The sequence below is a fragment of the Anarhichas minor genome, unplaced genomic scaffold (genome assembly GCF_050575085.1).
Source record: "Anarhichas minor isolate MPS153535 unplaced genomic scaffold, ASM5057508v1 ptg000048l, whole genome shotgun sequence".
NCBI classification, from domain to species: domain Eukaryota; kingdom Metazoa; phylum Chordata; class Actinopteri; order Perciformes; family Anarhichadidae; genus Anarhichas; species Anarhichas minor.
This window is the reverse complement of record NW_027466494.1, coordinates 457,501-478,682: the sequence shown is the minus strand read 5'-3', so window position 1 is coordinate 478,682 and position 21,182 is coordinate 457,501. Positions and strand designations below refer to the sequence as shown.

At 40.7% G+C, this 21,182-nt stretch overlaps 2 protein-coding genes across 2 annotated transcripts in view; one reads left to right on the top strand and one right to left on the bottom strand.

Moving 5' to 3' along the window:
• The window catches only part of LOC142971622 (titin-like), a 212,089-nt gene extending 207,621 nt beyond the window's left edge, over positions 1 to 4,468 (top strand). The window contains exons 250-252 of the mRNA XM_076112200.1: positions 65 to 889; positions 981 to 1,262; positions 3,123 to 4,468. Of these exons, the coding sequence (XP_075968315.1) occupies positions 65 to 889; positions 981 to 1,262; positions 3,123 to 3,415 (1,400 nt within the window). The 3' untranslated portion in view covers positions 3,416 to 4,468. The remainder of the gene's footprint in view (positions 1 to 64; positions 890 to 980; positions 1,263 to 3,122) is intronic.
• Positions 4,469 to 18,483: 14,015 nt separating this feature from the next.
• Positions 18,484 to 21,182, bottom strand: part of enox1 (ecto-NOX disulfide-thiol exchanger 1) — a 25,043-nt gene continuing 22,344 nt past the window's right edge. Inside the window, exons 13-14 of the mRNA XM_076112199.1 lie at positions 19,058 to 19,143; positions 18,484 to 18,615 (exon numbers count right to left, since the gene is read on the bottom strand). Coding sequence (XP_075968314.1) covers positions 18,484 to 18,615; positions 19,058 to 19,143 — 218 coding nt within the window. The remainder of the gene's footprint in view (positions 18,616 to 19,057; positions 19,144 to 21,182) is intronic.

Here is a 21,182-nt window from a genome sequence, read left to right as displayed (position 1 = left end):
CCACCAGCCAAGTCTCCGGAGAGAGTGAAGTCACCTGAACCTGCAGGAATCAAATCACCAGTAGGAGTCAAATCTCCAGAACCTGCAGGAATCAAATCACCAGTAGGTGTCAAATCTCCAGAACCTGCAGGAATCAAATCACCAGTAGGTGTCAAATCTCCACAACCTGCAGGAATCAAATCACCAGTAGGTGTCAAATCTCCACAACCTGCAGGAATCAAATCACCAGTAGGTGTCAAATCTCCAGAACCTGCAAGAATCAAATCACCAATAGGATTCAAATCTCCAGAACCTGCAGGAATCAAATCACCAGTAGGTGTCAAATCTCCAGAACCTGCAAGAATCAAATCACCAATAGGATTCAAATCTCCAGAACCTGCAGGAATCAAGTCACCAAGAGGGATCAAGTCACCGGAACCTTCAGACATTAAGTCACCGAGGGCCTTGAAGTCCCCTGAGCCTGAAGGAATCAAATCACCTCCGAGGGTGAAGTCTCCTCCTCCCATCATGTCCCCCAAGAGGGTTGTGTCTCCACCCACCATCAAATCCCCGATCCCGAAACCTCCCAAGGTCCTGAGTCAGCTTAGGGCCGAGGCCAGCGAGGGCTCGGTGAGGATGTCCTGTGTCTGCGAGAGCAACGTCAGGGAGGTGGTGTGGTACATGAACGGGAGGAGGCTTTCACAGAGTAGCCGCTTTGAGGCGCACTACTCCGAGGGCTCCTGCAGCCTTCTAATCCACGACCTAGCAGACAGCGATCAGGGAGAGTACATCTGTGAGATGACATCAGAGGGAGGAGACTCCAAATCCTCCTTCTCCTTCAGCGGACAGGTGTTCCAGTCCATGCGAATGAAGATCACAGCCTACCGAGAGCAGCAACTGGCACTTAAGGGTGAGCACCGGCCTCAAGTATCTAAGCAGATTTAGTCCCAATATCAAATCCTGAAGATTAATGTATTTACTGTTTCCATCCGTAGCGTCAGGATCAATGACGATGAGTCACAAGGAGTCTTCTTCATCCATGAGCTCGTCCATGATGATGAAGAAGGAAATGCACGTGATGGAGGAGTCGTCCTCTTTCTCCTCCTCCGCCCAGCATGCCATGATGTCCTCCATGATGGAGTCCAGCTCCATCAGTAGCATGGCAGCTGAGATGAAGCTTGAGACCATGTCCATGTCCAGCATATCCTCCATGGCGTCTGAGACGTACGCCATGAGCTCCGGCAGCTCCTCCCACATGGAGGGATCCTCGTTCAGAGCAATCGGTAAGATCGGGATTGAAATCTGTTAAATAGTTGTTCTTTTGTGGTCTTTTAAAAGTAGCTTTGTCATTTCCACTTTAATATTCAGAGGCAGCAAAAAGGCACTTCTTTTTTAAATGAATAGCTACAAACCATAAACTTCCAATGCAAAACACACCCAAGTTAATTTAGCAACACTACGCGTTTTTATTAGCTGGATTTTAAAAATCGAAATGCTCTTCTGCATTCCTTATTCTCTGTTGTCAAATACTGTGGCCAAACCCGGTTCTAAACAGGAACCGGTGCTACTCTTGGTCCCTCTAGCCCCCTTTAAAGGGGGCTAGAGGGACCCGGCGATGACTGGCCGTGTCCAAATTACTCCCTTTAAAGGGGGCTAGAGGGGGGGCGACAGAGTACACACGTGTACAATTCACTTTTGCAAAACGAATGAAATGATATTTTATGACATATCATATACCTGTGTAACAAAGAGATTCTGGGCGACACAACCATGGGAGCCATTTTACACACTGCAAAACACAATTATACATGAACTAAGATCATATCTAGAAGATATCTAGAAGATTTACCACAATACCACGTTTTTTTGGCCAAAAATCTGCGTACTATGCTCTTTGTTTGGGTATCTCATGACAAAGCGGGCAGTGATCATGGCGGATGGATAGGGGCGTGATTCGACCCGGCGACGACTGGCCGTGTCCAAATTACTCTCTTTCAAACCGTTCAAAAGTTATATAAGCAACGCCAACCAACAACCCACTGCTCCCCAGAAAAAAAATTGAACCGCCACGTACCTTTTGCTGATTTTCGTGACGAAAAACGCAGCTAATCCATTGAAATATGCAGCAGCTCTATAATCCGTCTCCCCCTCCGTGTGTGTGAAGTAAAATGGCGGCTCTGAGAGAATGAATGAGAGAATGCCAGCCATTCAGTCAGCTGGACCAATGAATTTAGACATGGGGGTTTAGTCAAGCATATCGAGATTTTCGGTGAGTAAACGGACCGGCAGCTTCTCAAACACCCCTTCATGGCTTCTGTTGGACTCTCCCGCTTGCAACAAGGTGTCACATGATTAAATCGGCCAATCACAAGCCTTACAAAGGCTTACATAGACACATGCACTCAGGAATTTATTTTATGGATGACAGATATGACAGCACAAAATTGCTCCAAATGATGCCAAATGATGCCAAACTGCTTTATTAGGATTATTGAAGACAAGTGAATATATAGTTAATATTTAGTTATATAGTATATAAAATTAGAATACAGCAGCGCAACTGCTGGTTCCAAAAATGAGAATTTTGCTCGACTTTGCTTGGTTTATGCTGGCCTGCTTCACTCAATCGAAGTCAAATCTGTTTTAGAGACTGTAAAACATGTTGTGCTATGACTGTGGCTATGCCATTGACATTTTTAGGCATTATTTCAAGTAATATTTTCAACACAAATGCTTTTTTTTCAGGCGAACCTGAAACCTTTTCAATTTGAGCTGTGCCATATGTGTATATGTTATTAACCAGTAACATATACACAATATTTACACATATCAGCACATCTCACAAGTGTTACCTGTATTATACCATCAAAATTATTAAAATAGACCTTGTAGTTTCAGATTTACACTCTTTTAAGTATGGGCATGCAATTTTTGAGCAGAGGCCTAAAAATAGGGCTAGTGTTCAAGAGGATAATTAATACAAGAATAACAATCAATGTTGATCTTTTTTTCTCACAATATAATCAAAAAGAACCGATAAGGAGTCTTGATAAGGTCCTACCGATACCCATCCCCCTAGTGGCCTCTTAAATCTTATTTTAAAAACTCCGTGTGCACTGATCTACATGCACTGTGGTCTCCAGGTTCTGCTCCCAGGATCGAGGCTCTGCCGGAGGACATCAGCATCGAGCCGGGCAAAGTCCTGACCGTCACCTGCGCCTTTTCCGGCGACGCCAAACATATCCAGTGGTCCCGCAGCGGCAGAACCATCGAGGTGACGGCCGGCGGACGCTTCCACATCGATACCTCGGAAGACCTGACAACCCTCATCATCACCGGGGTGAAGGAGGAAGACGCCGGGACTTATACCCTGAAGCTGTCCAACGAGCTCGGATCCGACATGGCGACTGTTCACATTAGCATTCGATCAGCGTAGAAACGAAAACAGAAAAAAATATCCAAACTTCCCCTTTTCCCTACTTCCATGCCTTTTTATTTATTAATCGAGCGAAATAATCTACGTGACAAAGATCTGGATTTCTGTTCTTGTAAATATGAACTATTTTTGTACCAATCTTGACATTAATTTATGCCAAACTAGACTCAGAGTCTAACGTTGTTATAAAATGTGCCATATTGGATAACTATGACTTAGGATTTTTGATCCATTTTTCTGACATGTACATAATGTATATAGCCGAATTTAACGGTTATGGGAAATGTATGCATTGTTATTTATGACAATAATATTAACTGAAACTAAAATGAAACTAAAAATGTTTAAACAGGAGAAAGTTCCACGAGGAACGAATACCCTGTTAAACGGAGAAACTAAACTCTGTGCCTCAACATTACGTTGAAGTCTAAAGATCGCCTCAACAGGTAGAGAGGCTCCCTGTTGACGTTAACTCAATCGGAGACAGAACTTCGACGGCACCGCGTTGCTGTCGCTTTGTAACACGAGCGTGAGATCCCGAGTGCTGTTTGCATCTACCCTCATGTAAGCAGGACGACCGGACCTCGCGCTCTGACTGATTACGTCGTACCGCCATTTCAATGACACGCTCACAGTGCGAGCGGCCTGCACTCCCTGAGCACAAGTGTTTCTTTTTTTTCTTTTTTTGTGCTCTGCTTCTGGCAAACCGACCTGCTCGCTCGGGCTCTTCAGTCGCACCATCGACCCGGCAAATCACGGGTAAAATAAGAGTCCGTCCTTGTTTTGCTCGTTTTGCAGAAGCAGAGCTGTCTCTCGGAGGTCTGCAGAGTGTTTGTGTGTTTAGATTTTAGGAGTCAGTCAAGCTGGGCGCCGCCAGGCAGCCGAAAACCAACCAACCGCCGACCACCGCGTCTAAACGAGGACGGAGTGACGTGGCAGTGTCGCGTGGCGCTCAGCACTTTGCTTTGATTGAAGTTAGAGTTGTTAGCGTTTCGCAGCCTCCTTGAGTTTTTCTCCAATTATTGATTTAATAAAGCATGATTATCAGCACTACAGGTCGTCTCTGCTGTGGTTTTTTGTGTTTGTTCATTTTTTTGTGCTTCTATTTTATTTGGAAAATATGTCAAAACAATCTAATTATAGTATGTCCAAAAAAAGTCTTAGTATAGCATGTCGAAAAAAGTAAAAAGTCTTAGTATAGTATGTCGAAAAAAGTCTTAGTATAATATGTCGAAAAAAGTAAAAGTCTTAGTATAGCATGTCGTAAAAAGTAAAAAAAAGTCTTAGTATAATATGTCGAAAAAAGTAAAAAGTCTTAGTATAGCATGTCGAAAACAGTAAAAAGTCTTAGTATAGCATGTCGCTAAAATGTAAAAAAGTCTTAGTATAATATGTCGAAAAAAGTAAAAAGTCTTAGTATAGCATGTCGAAAAAAGTAAAAAAGTCTTAGTATAGCATGTCGAAAAAAGTAAAAAAGTCTTAGTATAGCATGTCGAAAAAAGTAAAAAAGTCTTAGTATAGCATGTCGAAAAAAGTAAGTCTTAGTATAGCATGTCGAAAAAAGTAAAAAGTCTTAGTATAGCATGTCGCTAAAATGTAAAAAAGTCTTAGTATAGCATGTCGAAAACAGTAAAAAGTCTTAGTATAGCATGTCGCTAAAATGTAAAAAAGTCTTAGTATAATATGTCGAAAAAAGTAAAAAGTCTTAGTATAGCATGTCGCTAAAATGTAAAAAAGTCTTAGTATAGCATGTCGAAAACAGTAAAAAGTCTTAGTATAGTATGTCGAAAAAAGTAAAAAGTCTTAGTATAGGATGTCGAAAAAAGTAAAAAAGTCTTAGTATACTATGTCGAAAAAAGTAAAAAAGTCTTAGTATAGCATGTCGAAAAAAGTAAAAAAGTCTTAGTATAGGATGTCGAAAAAAGTAAAAAAGTCTTAGTATAGCATGTCGAAAAAAGTAAAAAAGTCTTAGTATAGCATGTCGAAAAAAGTAAAAAAGTCTTAGTATAGCATGTCGAAAAAAGTAAAAAGTCTTAGTATAGCATGTCGAAAAAAGTAAAAGTCTTAGTATAGCATGTCGAAAACAGTAAAAAGTCTTAGTATAGGATGTCCAAAAAAGTAAAAAAGTCTTAGTATACTATGTCCAAAAAAGTAAAAAAGTCTTAGTATAGTATGTCCAAAAAAGTAAAAAAGTCTTAGTATACTATGTCCAAAAAAGTAAAAAAGTCTTAGTATACTATGTCCAAAAAAGTAAAAAAGTCTTAGTATACTATGTCCAAAAAAGTAAAAAAGTCTTAGTATACTATGTCGAAAAAAGTAAAAAAGTCTTAGTATAGCATGTCGAAAAAAGTCTTAGTATAGGATGTCGAAAAAAGTAAAAAAGTATTAGTATAGCATGTCGAAAAAAGTAAGAAGTCTTAGTATAGTATGTCGAAAAAAGTAAAAAGTCTTAGTATAGCATGTCGAAAAAAGTTTAAAAGTCTTAGTATACTATGTCGAAAAAAGTAAAAAGTCTTAGTATAGTATGTCGGAAAAAGTAAAAAAGTTTTTTATAAATTTCTTATTGGCATCAAACTCAATAACAATCTTAAAAGCAAAGAATTGATCCATTAACAGGTGGTGGGAAACATAAGTACATGCAGTGTGTCGTCTCTGACTCCAGGTGTCAGTGTTAGCCAGCAGAACATTTATAATACATATATATATATACAGGTGCTGGTCATATAATTAGAATATCATCAAAAAGTTGATTTATTTCACTAATTCCATTCAAAAAGTGAAACTTGTCTATTATATTCATTCATTACACACAGACTGATATATTTCAAATGTTTATTTCTTTTCATTTTGATGACTATAACTGACAACTAAGGAAAATCCCAAATTCAGTATCTCAGAAAATTAGAATATCACTTAAGACCAATACAAAGAAAGGATTTTTAGAAATCTTGGCCAACTGAAAAGTATGAACATGAAAAGTATGAGCATGTACAGCACTCAATACTTAGTTGGGGCTCCTTTTGCCTGAATTACTGCAGCAATGCGGCGTGGCATGGAGTCGATCAGTCTGTGGCACTGCTCAGGTGTTATGAGAGCCCAGGTTGCTCTGATAGTGGCCTTCAGCTCTTCTGCATTGTTGGGTCTGGCATTTCGCATCATCCTCTTCACAATACCCCATAGATGTTCTATGGGGTTAAGGTCAGGCGAGTTTGCTGGCCAATTAAGAACAGGGATACCATGGTCCTTAAACCAGGTACTGGTTGCTTTGGCACTGTGTGCAGGTGCCAAGTCCTGTTGGAAAATGAAATCTGCATCTCCATAAAGTTGGTCAGCAGCAGGAAGCATGAAGTGCTCTAAAACTTCCTGGTATACGGCTGCGTTGACCTTGGACCTCAGAAAACACAGTGGACCAACACCAGCAGATGACATGGCACCCCAAACCATCACTGACTGTGGCAACTTTACACTGGACCTCAAGCAACGTGGATTGTGTGTCTCTCCTCTCTTCCTCCAGACTCTGGGACCCTGATTTCCAAAGGAAATGCAAAATTTACTTTCATCAGAGAACATAACTTTGGACCACTCAGCAGCAGTCCAGTCCTTTTTGTCTTTAGCCCAGGCGAGACGCTTCTGACGCTGTCTGTTGTTCAAGAGTGGCTTGACACAAGGAATGCGACAGCTGAAACCCATGTCTTGCATACGTCTGTGCGTAGTGGTTCTTGAAGCACTGACTCCAGCTGCAGTCCACTCTTTCTGAATCTCCCCCACATTTTTGAATGGGTTTTGTTTCACAATCCTCTCCAGGGTGCGGTTATCCCTATTGCTTGTACACTTTTTTCTACCACATCTTTTCCTTCCCTTCGCCTCTCTATTAATGTGCTTGGACACAGAGCTCTGTGAACAGCCAGCCTCTTTTGCAATGACCTTTTGTGTCTTGCCCTCCTTGTGCAAGGTGTCAATGGTCGTCTTTTGGACAACTGTCAAGTCAGCAGTCTTCCCCATGATTGTGTAGCCTACAGAACTAGACTGAGAGACCATCTAAAGGACTTTGCAGGTGTTTTGAGTTCATTAGCTGATTAGAGTGTGGCACCAGGTGTCTTCAATATTGAACCTTTTCACAATATTCTAATTTTCTGAGATACTGAATTTGGGATTTTCCTTAGTTGTCAGTTATAATCATCAAAATTAAAAGAAATAAACATTTGAAATATATCAGTCTGTGTGTAATGAATGAATATAATAGACAAGTTTCACTTTTTGAATGGAATTAGTGAAATAAATCAACTTTTTGATGATATACTAATTATATGACCAGCACCTGTATATATATATATATATATATATATATATATATATATATATATATATATATATATATATATATATATATATATATATATATATATCAGTGGCGGGCCGTGCATTTTATACCTGGGCCTGCACTCATAAAAATGAAGCTCAACACCTACAAATACACTATGAGTGCAGATACATGAATACCGGCATGACGGGATGCGGCGGCATTAACGAACAATGAGTCAAAATCAATTCAGCTAAAACACGCATTCCGCCACACACTCAAGAGCACGGGCCATTCAAATATCAGTCATATCAGAGGGAACAATATTACCCATATCATGAAAACGACACGATAGACAAATTAACAGAGTAGTAACTCTCCTATCACTCCCTCCAGGAAATACACGACTCCATAGTTCTTGTTACTGACGGATTTATTTGTTTGTCAACACCGAGAGGGAAAATGAGTCCACTTGAAAGCACATGAATCTTCAAAGTAGATCACTTAAAAACTTAAACTTAACTTTAACACTTTAACTTTAACACTTTGCAAGGAGTTTATAGACCGCTGCCGCTTCGCGCGTCGTCTTGTTGCTGTGCACCGGCTAAATGTGTCCCCCGCGCAACATAGGACGTAACAATAGTTCCTATCACATATAAAACCAAACGAAAATCCATATAAGTTGTATAAATAATATATAATATAAACAAGCATATTAAATGACGACATGGTTCATATTTATGGCAGTTAAAGCTACTGCAGTTAACTTACCAGAGCTGCTGTTCACTATTTAGCTCTTCTTCCTCCTTTCTTTGTCAACAAAGAGTTTAATCTCACGGTTGTTCAGTACATCCGTGCGTTTTTAGTTCCAGTAAGAAGTCCTTCTCGATTCATGGACGCCAGTGAAAACAGTCGAGCCTCCCCAGTTGTATTTCTTGAATAGGTTTTAATGTGTTTGAGGCTGAAAATGTCTGCTCGACAGAGGCAGCAGATATTGGCATTGTCACCTCCCATCATGTCAGGCTAGCTCACTGACCAATCACGTATGGCTAGGCCAGCTAGAAGGCTCTGGCACGTCAAAGAATACGCCCAACATGTCAAACTAAAGATCTGATTGGTTGAACACTATGACAATCAACAATATCGTCCCCATTCACTTAAACTGCACATGGATGCACTTGTGAGTCTGCAGGCCTCTGTTCTTACCTAGAGACACAGAGGTGAGATCTGATTGGATAAAAGCTCTACTTAAAACAAGCTGCACTGGAAGCAGAGCAACTGAGGAACACAGTAGCTGTGCAATGAGAACATAAGATAATAAGGAAATATTATAATACATGTAGTGTATTTAAGAAAAATTATTAAATTATAAAATAGATATAACTTTGTGATTCTGTTTAGGCCAGCAGAGAAGGCTTTGCAGGCCCTGACGGCCCACCACTGATATATACAGTGGGTACGGAAAGTATTCAGACCCCTTTAAATCTTTCACTCTTTGTTTCATTGCAGCCATTTGCTAAAATCAAAAAAGTTCATTTTATTTCTCATTAATGTACACTCAGCACCCCATCTTGACAGAAAAAAAACAGAAATGTAGAAATTTTTGCAAATTTATTAAAAAAGAAAAACTGAAATATCACATGGTCATAAGTATTCAGACCCTTTGCTCAGTATTGAGTAGAAGCACCCTTTTGAGCTAGTACAGCCATGAGTCTTCTTGGGAATGATGCAACAAGTTTTTCACACCTGGATTTGGGGATCCTCTGCCATTCTTCCTTGCAGATCCTCTCCAGTTCCGTCAGGTTGGATGGTGAACGTTGGTGGACAGCCATTTTCAGGTCTCTCCAGAGATGCTCAATTGGGTTTAGGTCAGGGCTCTGGCTGGGCCAGTCAAGAATGGTCACAGAGTTGTTCCGAAGCCACTCCTTTGTTATTTTAGCTGTGTGCTTAGGGTCATTGTCTTGTTGAAAGGTGAACCTTCGGCCCAGTCTGAGGTCCAGAGCACTCTGGAAGAGGTTTTCTTCCAGGATATCTCTGTACTTGGCCGCATTCATCTTTCCTTCAATTGCAACCAGTCGTCCTGTCCCTGCAGCTGAAAAACACCCCCATAGCATGATGCTGCCACCACCATGTTTCACTGTTGGGATTGTATTGGGCAGGTGATGAGCAGTGCCTGGTTTTCTCCACACATACCGCTTAGAATTAATGCTAAAAAGTTCTATCTTGGTCTCATCAGACCAGAGAATCTTATTTATCATAGTCTGGGAGTCCTTCATGTGTTTTTTGGCAAACTCTATGCGGGCTTTCATATGTCTTGCACTGAGGAGAGGCTTCCGTCGGGCCACTCTGCCATAAAGCCTCGACTGGTGGAGGGCTGCAGTGATAGTTGACTTTGTGGAACTTTCTCCCATCTCCCTACTGCATCTCTGGAGCTCAGCCACAGTGATCTTTGGGTTCTTCTTTACCTCTCTCACCAAGGCTCTTCTTCCACGATTGCTCAGTTTGGCTGGATGGCCAGGTCTAGGAAGAGTTCTGGTCGTCCCAAACTTCTTCCATTTAAGGATTATGGAGGCCACTGTGCTCTTAGGAACCTTGAGTGCTGCAGAAATTCTTTTGTAACCTTGGCCAGATCTGTGCCTTGCCACAATTCTGTCTCTGAGCTCCTTGGGCAGTTCCTTCGACCTCATGATTCTCATTTGCTCTGACGTGCACTGTGAGCTGTAAGGTCTTATATAGACAGGTGTGTGCCTTTCCTAATCAAGTCCAATCAGTTTAATTAAACACAGCTGGACTCCAATGAAGGAGTAGAACCATCTCAAGGAGGATCAGAAGAAATGGACAGCATGTGAGTTAAATATGAGTGTCACAGCAAAGGGTCTGAATACTTATGACCATGTGATATTTCAGTTTTTCTTTTATAATAAATTTGCAAAAATTTCTACATTTCTGTTTTTTTCTGTCAAGATGGGGTGCTGAGTTAATGAGAAATAAAATTAACTTTTTGGATTTTAGCAAATGGCTGCAATGAAACAAAGAGTGAAAGATTTAAAGGGGTCTGAATACTTTCCGTACCCACTGTATATATATATATATATATATATATATATATATATATATAATGTTATGTATCATAGAGCCAGTCTCCTTCAGTCTCTGGTCCTTTCTGTCAACATCCTGCTGGCCGTGACCTCATCAAAGAGCGACACAAACATCCTTTTCCTGTGAGTACTGTGAGTACTGTGAGTACTGCAGCTGCTCTTACTGTCACAGGTAGTATTTATTTATTTAGTTGGGACGAAATACGTCCTCATTACACCTTGAACTTTAAACCTTCTGGCTCATATATCTGCTGTGCAAAGGATTGTGGGTCAGAATAGAGATGTTGGAATGCTATTAAATCTAGAAATGCTTCAGTAAATCTCTGTGTCGATGGATTACGTCAATTTAAAATCAGGTTATCCCATTAATTGAGATCTAATACTAGATAGTATTTGCATTTGATGGTTTTGTGACCAGGAGGTCGGCGGTTCAATCCCTCGGACCAGCAGGATGACATCTGGGAAAGTGAGAATCAGCGCTCGCTCTCCTACCCGGTAACCTCGTTAACCACGGTAACCACCACGTTAACCACGTTAACCACATTCACCACGACTGCTCCAGTGGAGAGACGAGGGTTTTCTCTTCATTAAAGTTAATCGTAACATCTTGGTCCTAAAAATGACTTATTCAGTATTCGGTTGTACTTAGCTCCGCCCACTAGGGTCACTTCTGGTTGTAAAAAAAACAAGATGGCGAAGAACTAAATCCAAGATGGTGACGATCAAAAGAGAACTCAAGATTTAAAAATTCAATGGGTGACGTCACGACTTCTTCTCATAGACAGTCTATGAGAAGAAAACAATGAAGGATTGTTTTTATAAAGTAACTGCTGCTATGAATACAATTCCTTCACCTTATTATTAAAGACACTCATCGTGTTTTTAAGCTCAATGTGAACATTACTTGTGTTGTTTTTACTTGTTCTGCCACTGTTGAGCTAAAAGGAGAGTGAGTACAATACAGAGTACCTCTGAGTGGGAGTACTCCAGTACTGCTGACCTCTTCTGACAGTAAATTAATCTCAAAAACATTGAACATCATTTACAAACCACAACAACAGCACAACGGATTCCACAGCGTGGCTTCGTCTCAGTAATGGCTGCCAGGTGAAATGACAAGCAGGCGGCGGTGACGAGAACATGAAGGAACGAGTCGACACGGCTGCCGACAAAGAGAAAACAAAGAGAAGAGGCTAATTAGAGCCGCTGTCATTAGAGACGAAGCTCTGCTAATGGAGGGCTGCTCTCTCTCACACACACACACACACACTCACACACACACAGTGATAGATTTTTTTGGCCAGTGGAGTTGGCTGCTGCTTTCTTCTTCTTCTTCTTGAAAACGTGACAGGAGGAAACGTCCCAGCTGGCAGGTTCCACTTCAGCACGAAATCTTTAATGTGATTCATAAAGAGTCGAGGCTGCAGTCAGTAGAGCAGTGAGGCACAAACACTGGGTCAGGACCCGCCGGAGGGTCACAGGAGATTTGATCAGGGTCACCGGATTAATCTTTGTCGATAAGTCTTTTTTGAATTAACATTTCTGTCTGGAGTCGGGAGTCAACCTCTGGTTCTTTAAAGTGAAGTCAAAGCTTCAAGTGTTAAAGCTGCATTCTCTCTAGTGTCCACCAGGGGGCGACTCCTCTGGTTGTATAGAAGTCTATGAGAAAATGACTCTACTTCTCTCTTGATTTATTACCTCAGTAAACATTGTAAACATGAGTTTATGGTCTCAATCTCTAGTTTCAAGTCTTCTTCAATACAGCATGATTGTTATACTGATACTTATACTACTGGTACTTATACTACTGATACTAATACTAATGATACAAAAAAACACTGATACAAATATTCCTGATACTAAAGATCTGATCTCAGTTCATCATGTTCTTTGTGTTTGTCTCTGCAGCAGAGAGAGAAGAAGACGGGCCTGAGGATTCTTCCTCTGTGGTGTCTGTTTGTGTTTGATGTTGCTCTCTGAACAACAGCAGCAGACAGAGAGGAGGAGGAGGAGGAGGAGGAGGACAGAGACATATTCACTAATCCTGTTGTTGGTGCCTTCTGTTTCTTTTTCTTTTTCCTAACCCTAAATCCTGTTGTAATAATGACTGAAACATCGGTGTGAATGAGCCGCTGCTTCCTTTGAACAGATCAAGTTTTATTCACCAAAATGTTACAGGAAGAATTTAAATTAAACTATTTTTATAACCCAATATATAATAATATAACATCCTCTGTCCCTCACATGAGAAAGGGAAACACTCCCCCGAAAATAAGAAGACCGTAACTGAACCTTTTGGTTCACGCAATACACTGAATATAAGTAGACGTAGTCATGGTGACATCACTTATTGTCGAATTCTGCATTTTGTCCGTCACCATCTTGGTTTTTTGCAAACAGTGAACAGGAAGTGATCATATGTGGACTGAGGAGGAGTGACGTAGAGACGCCGTATATGTCTCTGGTAGAGACCTGTCAATCACCGTGTAGCCCCGCCCTAAAGCATCCCCTGCTTTATGGTCTGTTTGACTCTAAATGGACCATAATGTACTAAATGAACATCATGCTGTATTGAAGAAGACTTGAAACTAGAGATTGAGACCATAAACTCATGTTTACAATGTTTACTGAGGTAATAAATCAAGAGAGAAGTAGAGTCATTTTCTCATAGACTTCTATACAACCAGAGGAGTCGCCCCCTGGTGGACACTAGAGAGAATGCAGCATTACAGGCTCCACTGTTTCTTGTTCTACCTTTATCCACCTACTTCCTGTCCGGAGCAGCGTGATGATGCCTCGCCATATAAAGAGTTGTGTTCTTGACATGGAGACGTGAACAGAGAGAGAAAAGCCAGCTGTTGACATGAATACTGCAGTGATGTGTCTGCTGGAAACCTGTTTCTTCTTCTCTGGTGTCGGACCCCGAGGAGACGGAGCAGCTTTAACCGGAGGACAAACAGCAGCAGTGGGGCTGTCGCAGTTAGCGGTTAGCTCCAGACGCTCCTGTCTCTGATTTAATAATGTAAACTAATATGACACATTCTGCTCATCACAGCCGACAGAACAACACCATCACATGAATATGTTAATGAACCAACTGACAGCGTTTTAACCAATGTCACTGGGTTAAACTGGAGAAATTATGGAATTCACAACGGAAAAGTGAAGGCAGGAGTAATTATAAAGACGTCTCATAATGAGATTATATGTCCTTTTAGATTAATAAAATCATTATTATGAATTTGAAAGAATTCATAGAAATAAAGCCTGGACAAAAACTGGATGTACTGAATACTGAATACCAAATGAAGCTTAAAGGGCCAGAGACAGAACAACAAGAGGCAACGTTGGTCGCTCATTCAACAGATGTTCTGTAACATTAGTTGAATGTAGCTAACGTTAGTTAAATGTTAGTTGAATGTAGCTAACGTTAGTTAAATGTTAGTTGAATGTAGCTAACGTTAGTTGAACGTTTGTTGAATGTAGCTAACGTTAGCTAACGTTAGTTGAATGTTAGTTGAATGTAGGTAACGTTAGTTGAATGTTAGTTGAATGTAAATAACGTTAGTTGAATGTTAGTTGAATGTAGCTAACATTAGTTGAATGTTAGTTGAATGTAAGTAACGTTAGTTGAATGTTAGTTGAATGTAGCTAACGTTAGTAGAATGTTAGATGAATGTAGCTAACGTTAGTTGAATGTAGCTAATGTTAGTTGAACGTTTGTTGAATGTAGCTAACGTTAGCTAAAGTTAGTTGAACGTTAGTTGAATGTAGCTAAAGTTAGTTGAATGTTAGTTGAATGTTAGTTGAATGTAAGTAACGTTAGTTGAATGTTAGTTGAATGTAGCTAATGTTAGTTGAATGTTAGTTGAATGTAAGTAACGTTAGTTGAATGTTAGTTGAATGTACGTGTGTGTGTGTGTGTGTGTGTGTGTTACATCTGTGTTTCATCAGAAGCAGCTCTCTGCAGCCTTTTACATCATCCTGTGAGCGTTAAGGTGGAATTACTGAGATGTGTTCTGTACTCAAGTGAAAGTACTGTGAGTTAGCAACGTTAGGGAAAGTAACTAAGTACATTTACTCAAGTACACATTTAAGGTACTTGTTGAGTATTTTCATTTCACTCTACTTTACTACACCTCAGAGGTAAATATTGTACTTTTTACTGAATGTATCTGACAGGTTTAGTTACTTTACATATTCAGATTATTAATCAACTAATAAATGATGATGTAATATTATAGATTATATAAAGTCATTCAAATGAGCTGCAACATTAAAGTGATGAACACATTAATGCATCAATAATTGTAATACTGATATATATTATCCTGCATCATGAGTGCTTTTACTTGTGGTACTATATTTGATGCTGATAGTTTTGTACTTTTACTTGCAAGTATTTAGTTTGTTAAAAAAAACAAGTAGAAGTAAAAGTATTGATCAGGAGAACTACTTAGAGTACAAACATACTACTTAAAGACCTAAAGTCTGTCTCTGCAATGTGATCACAAGATTACATTAATATACTTTATTAAGTACAAATTACATTCTTTGCTGTATTATATTATGATTTCCACAATTTTTTCAGTAATAATTTATATTCTCAGTTTACTCTCTCATATATCAGATGATGTGAAGGTTAATTATGAATGAGCTCACATTAACATTCACAAATCAAAATGATTCTCAAGATGATTAATAGTTCAAACATCGACTGTATGTTAATAATATGAACTGACCTCAGACCAGCATCCTGTGGTGTCTGCATTATTCTGCTGAGTCATGATGAGCACGACGACGATGATGACAAAGCGGACGATGACGTGGATGAGGATGAGGACGATGACGTGGATGAGGATGATGGCGATGAGGATGAGGACGATGACGTGGATGAGGATGATGGCGATGAGGATGAGGACGATGACGTGGATGAGGATGATGGCGATGACGGCGATGAGGATGATGATGGCGATGAGGATGATGATGGCGATGAGGATGATGGCGATGTGGATGATGATGGCGATGAGGATGATGGCGATGTGGATGATGGCGATGAGGATGATGACGATGAGAATGATGATGATGGCGATGAGGATGATGACGATGATGAGGCATGAGGATGATGATGGCAATGATGATGAGGACGATGACAATGAGGATAATGGCGATGAGGATGAGGACGATGACGATTATGATGATGACGAGGATGATGATGATGAGGATGATGGCAATGAGGATGATGGCGATGAGGATGATGATGGCGATGATGATGATGATGGCGATGGTGATGGCGATGAGGACGATGACAATGACGACGATGAGGATGGCGATGATGAGGATGATGATGATGAGGATGATGGCGATGAGGATGAGGATGATGGCGATGAGGATGATGGTGATGAGGATGATGATGATGGCGATGACGAGGATGACGATGATGAGGATGACGACGAGGATGGTGGCAATGACGATGACGATGATAATGATGATAATGATGATGATGAGGACGATGAGGATGAGGATGAGGATGATGAGGACGATGGCGATGACGATGAGGACGACGATGATGATGAGGATGGTGGCGATGACGATAACGATGATGAGGATGACGATGAAAGGAGTCAGCCTTTAAACACCATGAAAAACAGAAGAAAAATAAATCAATAAAAGTGAAACAGGTTTAAATGAATCTGATCTCAGATGTTTTCTGTGTTTATGATTTAAGACATTTCCCCATATACTCTGAACACATGGTTCATATAATGTTTTGTTTTAGTAAGTTATGTAAATAAAACTCAGCTGAAATAAAAACATGAATTATTTTAATCACAATTAAAATATGAGGAAGTGGTGCGGCCTCTTGTGGCAAACACACAAAATGAATAGATCAATATAATTCATCTGTTTTTAAGTTATAAAGTCGGCAGAGAAACATTCGATTCATTTTTCTCACTTGTCCCTCAGGTTTTCTGTATATTTACTCAAGTAAAAAGTATTTAAAACAGAACATTAAAGTACAGTTTACTCATAAAGGAAGTCAATATGAGAACAACTTTATTTAACTAAGAAAAACAAACAAGACTCCTCTAACTTTAAAGAAATCATCTTTTATAATGTGACAGAAACATAAAGCTGACGTCAACAAAACCTCCTTATCTTCAGCACCTTCATCGTCTTCGTCATCGTTGCTCCGTTAGAGTTATTAACTCTCACACTGATATTTAAATACAGATGTAACTTCATAAAACATTATGAAATAAATTAGGTGGAATGATTTAATTCACTTCTCTCACATCATTCTTTAAAAACACGACTCATATATTTTCATCCTGCCCAGTATTCCCATAATAATAATAATAATAGTAATAATTTTCCATCTTTAAGTCACGGTTTTTGCAGGAAACAAATATTTTTGCTCCTCGTCGGTCTAATTATCTTCTTTTATTATCTTACATGTCCTCCGTATCTCATAATATATAATATATAATAATACATACATATGATACATATGGGAGACATACATATGAGCTCATATTGTGTTTACACACCAACTCCAAAAGACCAACACTCAACTTTTCATGAATATTTAAATAAAGATGTTGTATGTATGACATGAGCTCTGATGTATGTCATGAAGCATCATGACATACATCAGATCGTTTACAGATCAGCTGACGATTGTTGGGTTTTAAATCCAGAAGGATCAGAAAAATGAAATGATTTGTAGAAATTCACTTTTTCCTGAAGTTTTAACTGCCTGAATGTTTCATATATATTATTAATATTTTATGTTTTATATCCCAAACAAACAGAAGAATGAAGATCTGATATAAAAATCTGTCACTTCAGCACCACGGACAGCGACAAGGACTGTTTGTGGGTTGTGTTGTAATCAATGAATATTGTATTATTATTATTTAATTATTAATTATAAAATAATTGTAATAATAAAATAACAATAATAAATATAATTATTATAATATTATTAAAAGTATGTCATAATTAATAGTATAATTATAATAATAAATGTAATAATTATTATATTATTAAAAGTATCCAATAATTAATAATATAATAATAATAGTAATATCAAATATAATTTTTTGATTGTTAATAAATTGTAATAAATGTCTGAATTTTTAATATTTGACTGAGGTCTTTTACTCGTATTGTTTGTTTGTTATTGAAGGTCCTTTGTGTTTTTAAATATGATGTTTTTATGGTTGTAAAGAATTTTTCTGCAATGTTTACAAATCCTAGAGTGTCCCAAAGAGGGACGACGTGTACCGTAGTCCATCAGGTCTCAACATGTCCAACACACAATAATAGAAGGACGCTCTTATTTTGTGGTAAAGGAGGCCACGGACGCTCTTATTTTGTAGAGAAAGGAAACTGTTTCTCTGAAACCAAACGTGTAAAAGATCAACTTTGGTATAACTCCTCTCTCTTTCTGATCCAGATGTCCCCGAGACCAGACCGCCGAGGACCAGGATCCAGGATCAAGAGGAAGATCAGGTGAACCCAACGAGTCCGTCTCAGTGAGTCCAGCTCCAGGAAGTCTGTCTCCTCCTCAGTGTCCAACACGCTGATACATCCAACAGGATTCAGGACAGACAGACGCCCGCACACACATTCACACACACACACACGTGTGCGTTTTTCCTGCGTCACGCTGACCCGAGGCTTTCGAAGCCGCAGAACTTCCATCGCTTCTCTAAAGTCGCTCCGACGCCACTCAGCTCCACTCGGAACATGCTGGGGAGACGAACCATGAGACGCTCCAGGTCCACCGGGGACACCTAAGGGACAGACAGACAGAGAGAGAGAGAGAGAGACAGACAGACAGAGAGACAGACAGACAGACAGAGAGACAGAGAGACAGACAGAGAGAGAGACAGAGAGACAGACAGACAGAGAGACAGACATACAGACAGAGAGACAGACAGACAGACAGAGAGAGAGACAGACAGACAGACAGAAAGACAGACAGAGAGAGAGACAGACAGACAGAGAGACAGAGAGACAGACAGACAGACATACAGACAGAGAGACAGACAGACAGACAGAGAGACAGAGAGACAGACAGACAGAAAGACAGACAGAGAGACAGACAAAGACAGAGAGTAGAACCAAAATCTGACATTAAAAAATGCAGAAAGAAATGCAGCAGTTTTAATATTAATATGTAATAAGTGTATTAAATAAACAGATTATTATTTTAGTATATTAAAGAAAGTTCACCTTAGAGTCCAGTCTCTGGATGTAGGACCACAGATACTCCAGGTTGGCTCCAAACGGATGAACATGGAGGAAGGTGGAGATGACGCCTGAAGAGAAGAAGACCAACGTGGTCAACATGTCTCACTGGGACACAATCAAACTAGATCACACCTGTAGAATAAATACTAATACTTGTATCTTTTTATCACGTTTCCTGGTTTAAGAACAGAAAACACATCCGACACAAGAGACTCTTGTTCCTGTGATTCTGTTCTTGATCAGAATTAATTTGAGGATGTTCGGAGCTTCAGAGCTGAACAATAAACAGAAACACTGGAGCACAAAACACTCCCGACTGGATTATTTCTGAAAGGACCTGTAAAGGTGTGTGAGTGTGTGAGTGTGGAGGGGGGGGGGGGGGGGGGGGGGTGGTAAGAGTGGCGTCCCCTGGAGGACGAACCAACAGCCAATATTTATTTCCTTGATTTATGTGGCGTAACGCTGGCAATTGCAGACAGACCTAATTCAATTCCCTCCACCAGGATGACTGTGTGTGTGTGTGTGTGTGTGTGTGTGTGTGTGTGTGTGTTCTCCTGTGAAGGAACTTTTTTCATTTATTTGTGTTTTTAGATATTCAACATATTTAATACAGTGACCTGTTGGTATGGAAGCTCAAAAGGGTCAAACATGTCTCACTTTGCTTTATGCTGGATCTCTTGTGTTTATTTGCATCACTCGCGTTAGACGTTCCGGAGAGAATCCTCCGTGTAGACGTTTCATCAGTCACGGCTGAAAGAATAATATATCCTGGAAACTAAACGCTGTCGTGTCTGATTCCTCATCCGGAGGAGTGTTCCCTGAACCTAGTGAGCCACACGCCGGCTGCTCCATTCACGTCCATTCGCGTACATTTGCGTCCATTCGCATACATTCGTGTACATTCGTGTACATTCGTGTACATTTGTGTACATTTGTGTACATTCGCATCCTTGCATTGACTTGTATGTAATTGCGTTGGATGTGAACAAAGCATCCGTTCTTCTTCTCTGCTGATCTTCAGCTCACAGAGACGATGAAGTGAAGGTGAAGTCAAACTACAGAGAGCTCTGTTGTGTTCAGACTTATACATTCATTCACATGAACTGCTTCCTCATCCCGACTGAATACAAACTACTGTGTGTCTTTAAACGTCTCCTGTAGAATAAAAGCTGCAGCAGCAGCCGGGAGGAAGACGAAGCACCGGCCTTCCTCTCTCCTTCATATCTGGATTTCGTGGCTCGGCTAAGAGAGATGAATGTGCTGCTGCTGTGGAGGATTTAGAGGAAGGGAAGCGGTAATGGATTCAGCCGAGTGAGACGCAGGATAGTGATCAGAGAAGAAGAACAGACAGAGTTTGTGTTTCAGTCTGACTCTATGCTTCTGGTTTGAAAGGCCTCCGACCCCCCCCCGACACACAGTCCTACTCTTCATCTTTAATGTTCTACTGGAGCACTGGGAGCACTGGGAGCACTGGGAACACTGGGAACACTGGGAGCACTGGGAGCACAGGGAGCACTAGGAGCAGTGGGAGCACTGGGAGCACTGGGAGCACTAGGAGCACTGGGAGCACAGGGAGCACAGGGAGCACTGGGAACACTGGGAACACAGGGAGCACTAGGAGCAGTGGGAGCACAGGGAGCACTGGGAGCACTGGGAGCACAGGGAGCACTAGGAGCAGTGGGAGCACAGGGAGCACAGGGAGCACAGGGAGCACTGGGAACACTAGGAGCAGTGGGAGCACAGGGAGCACAGGGAGCACTGGGAACACTGGGAACACTGGGAGCACTGGGAGCACTGGGAGCACTAGGAGCAGTGGGAGCACAGGGAGCACTGGGAACACTGGGAACACTGGGAGCACTGGGAGCACTGGGAGCACTGGGAGCACTAGGAGCACAGGGAGCACTGGCAGCACTAGGAGCACTGGGAGCACTGGGAACACTAGGAGCAGTGGGAACACTGGGAACACTGGGAGCACTGGGAACACTGGGAGACGAAGAAAGCCAACAAACCAAACACTGAAAGAATCGTCTTCTATCGTCTGTCATGTCATGAAATATAAAATAAGTTCAGATCAGGAAACAACCCTCAGTGTTAAAGCTGCATTCTC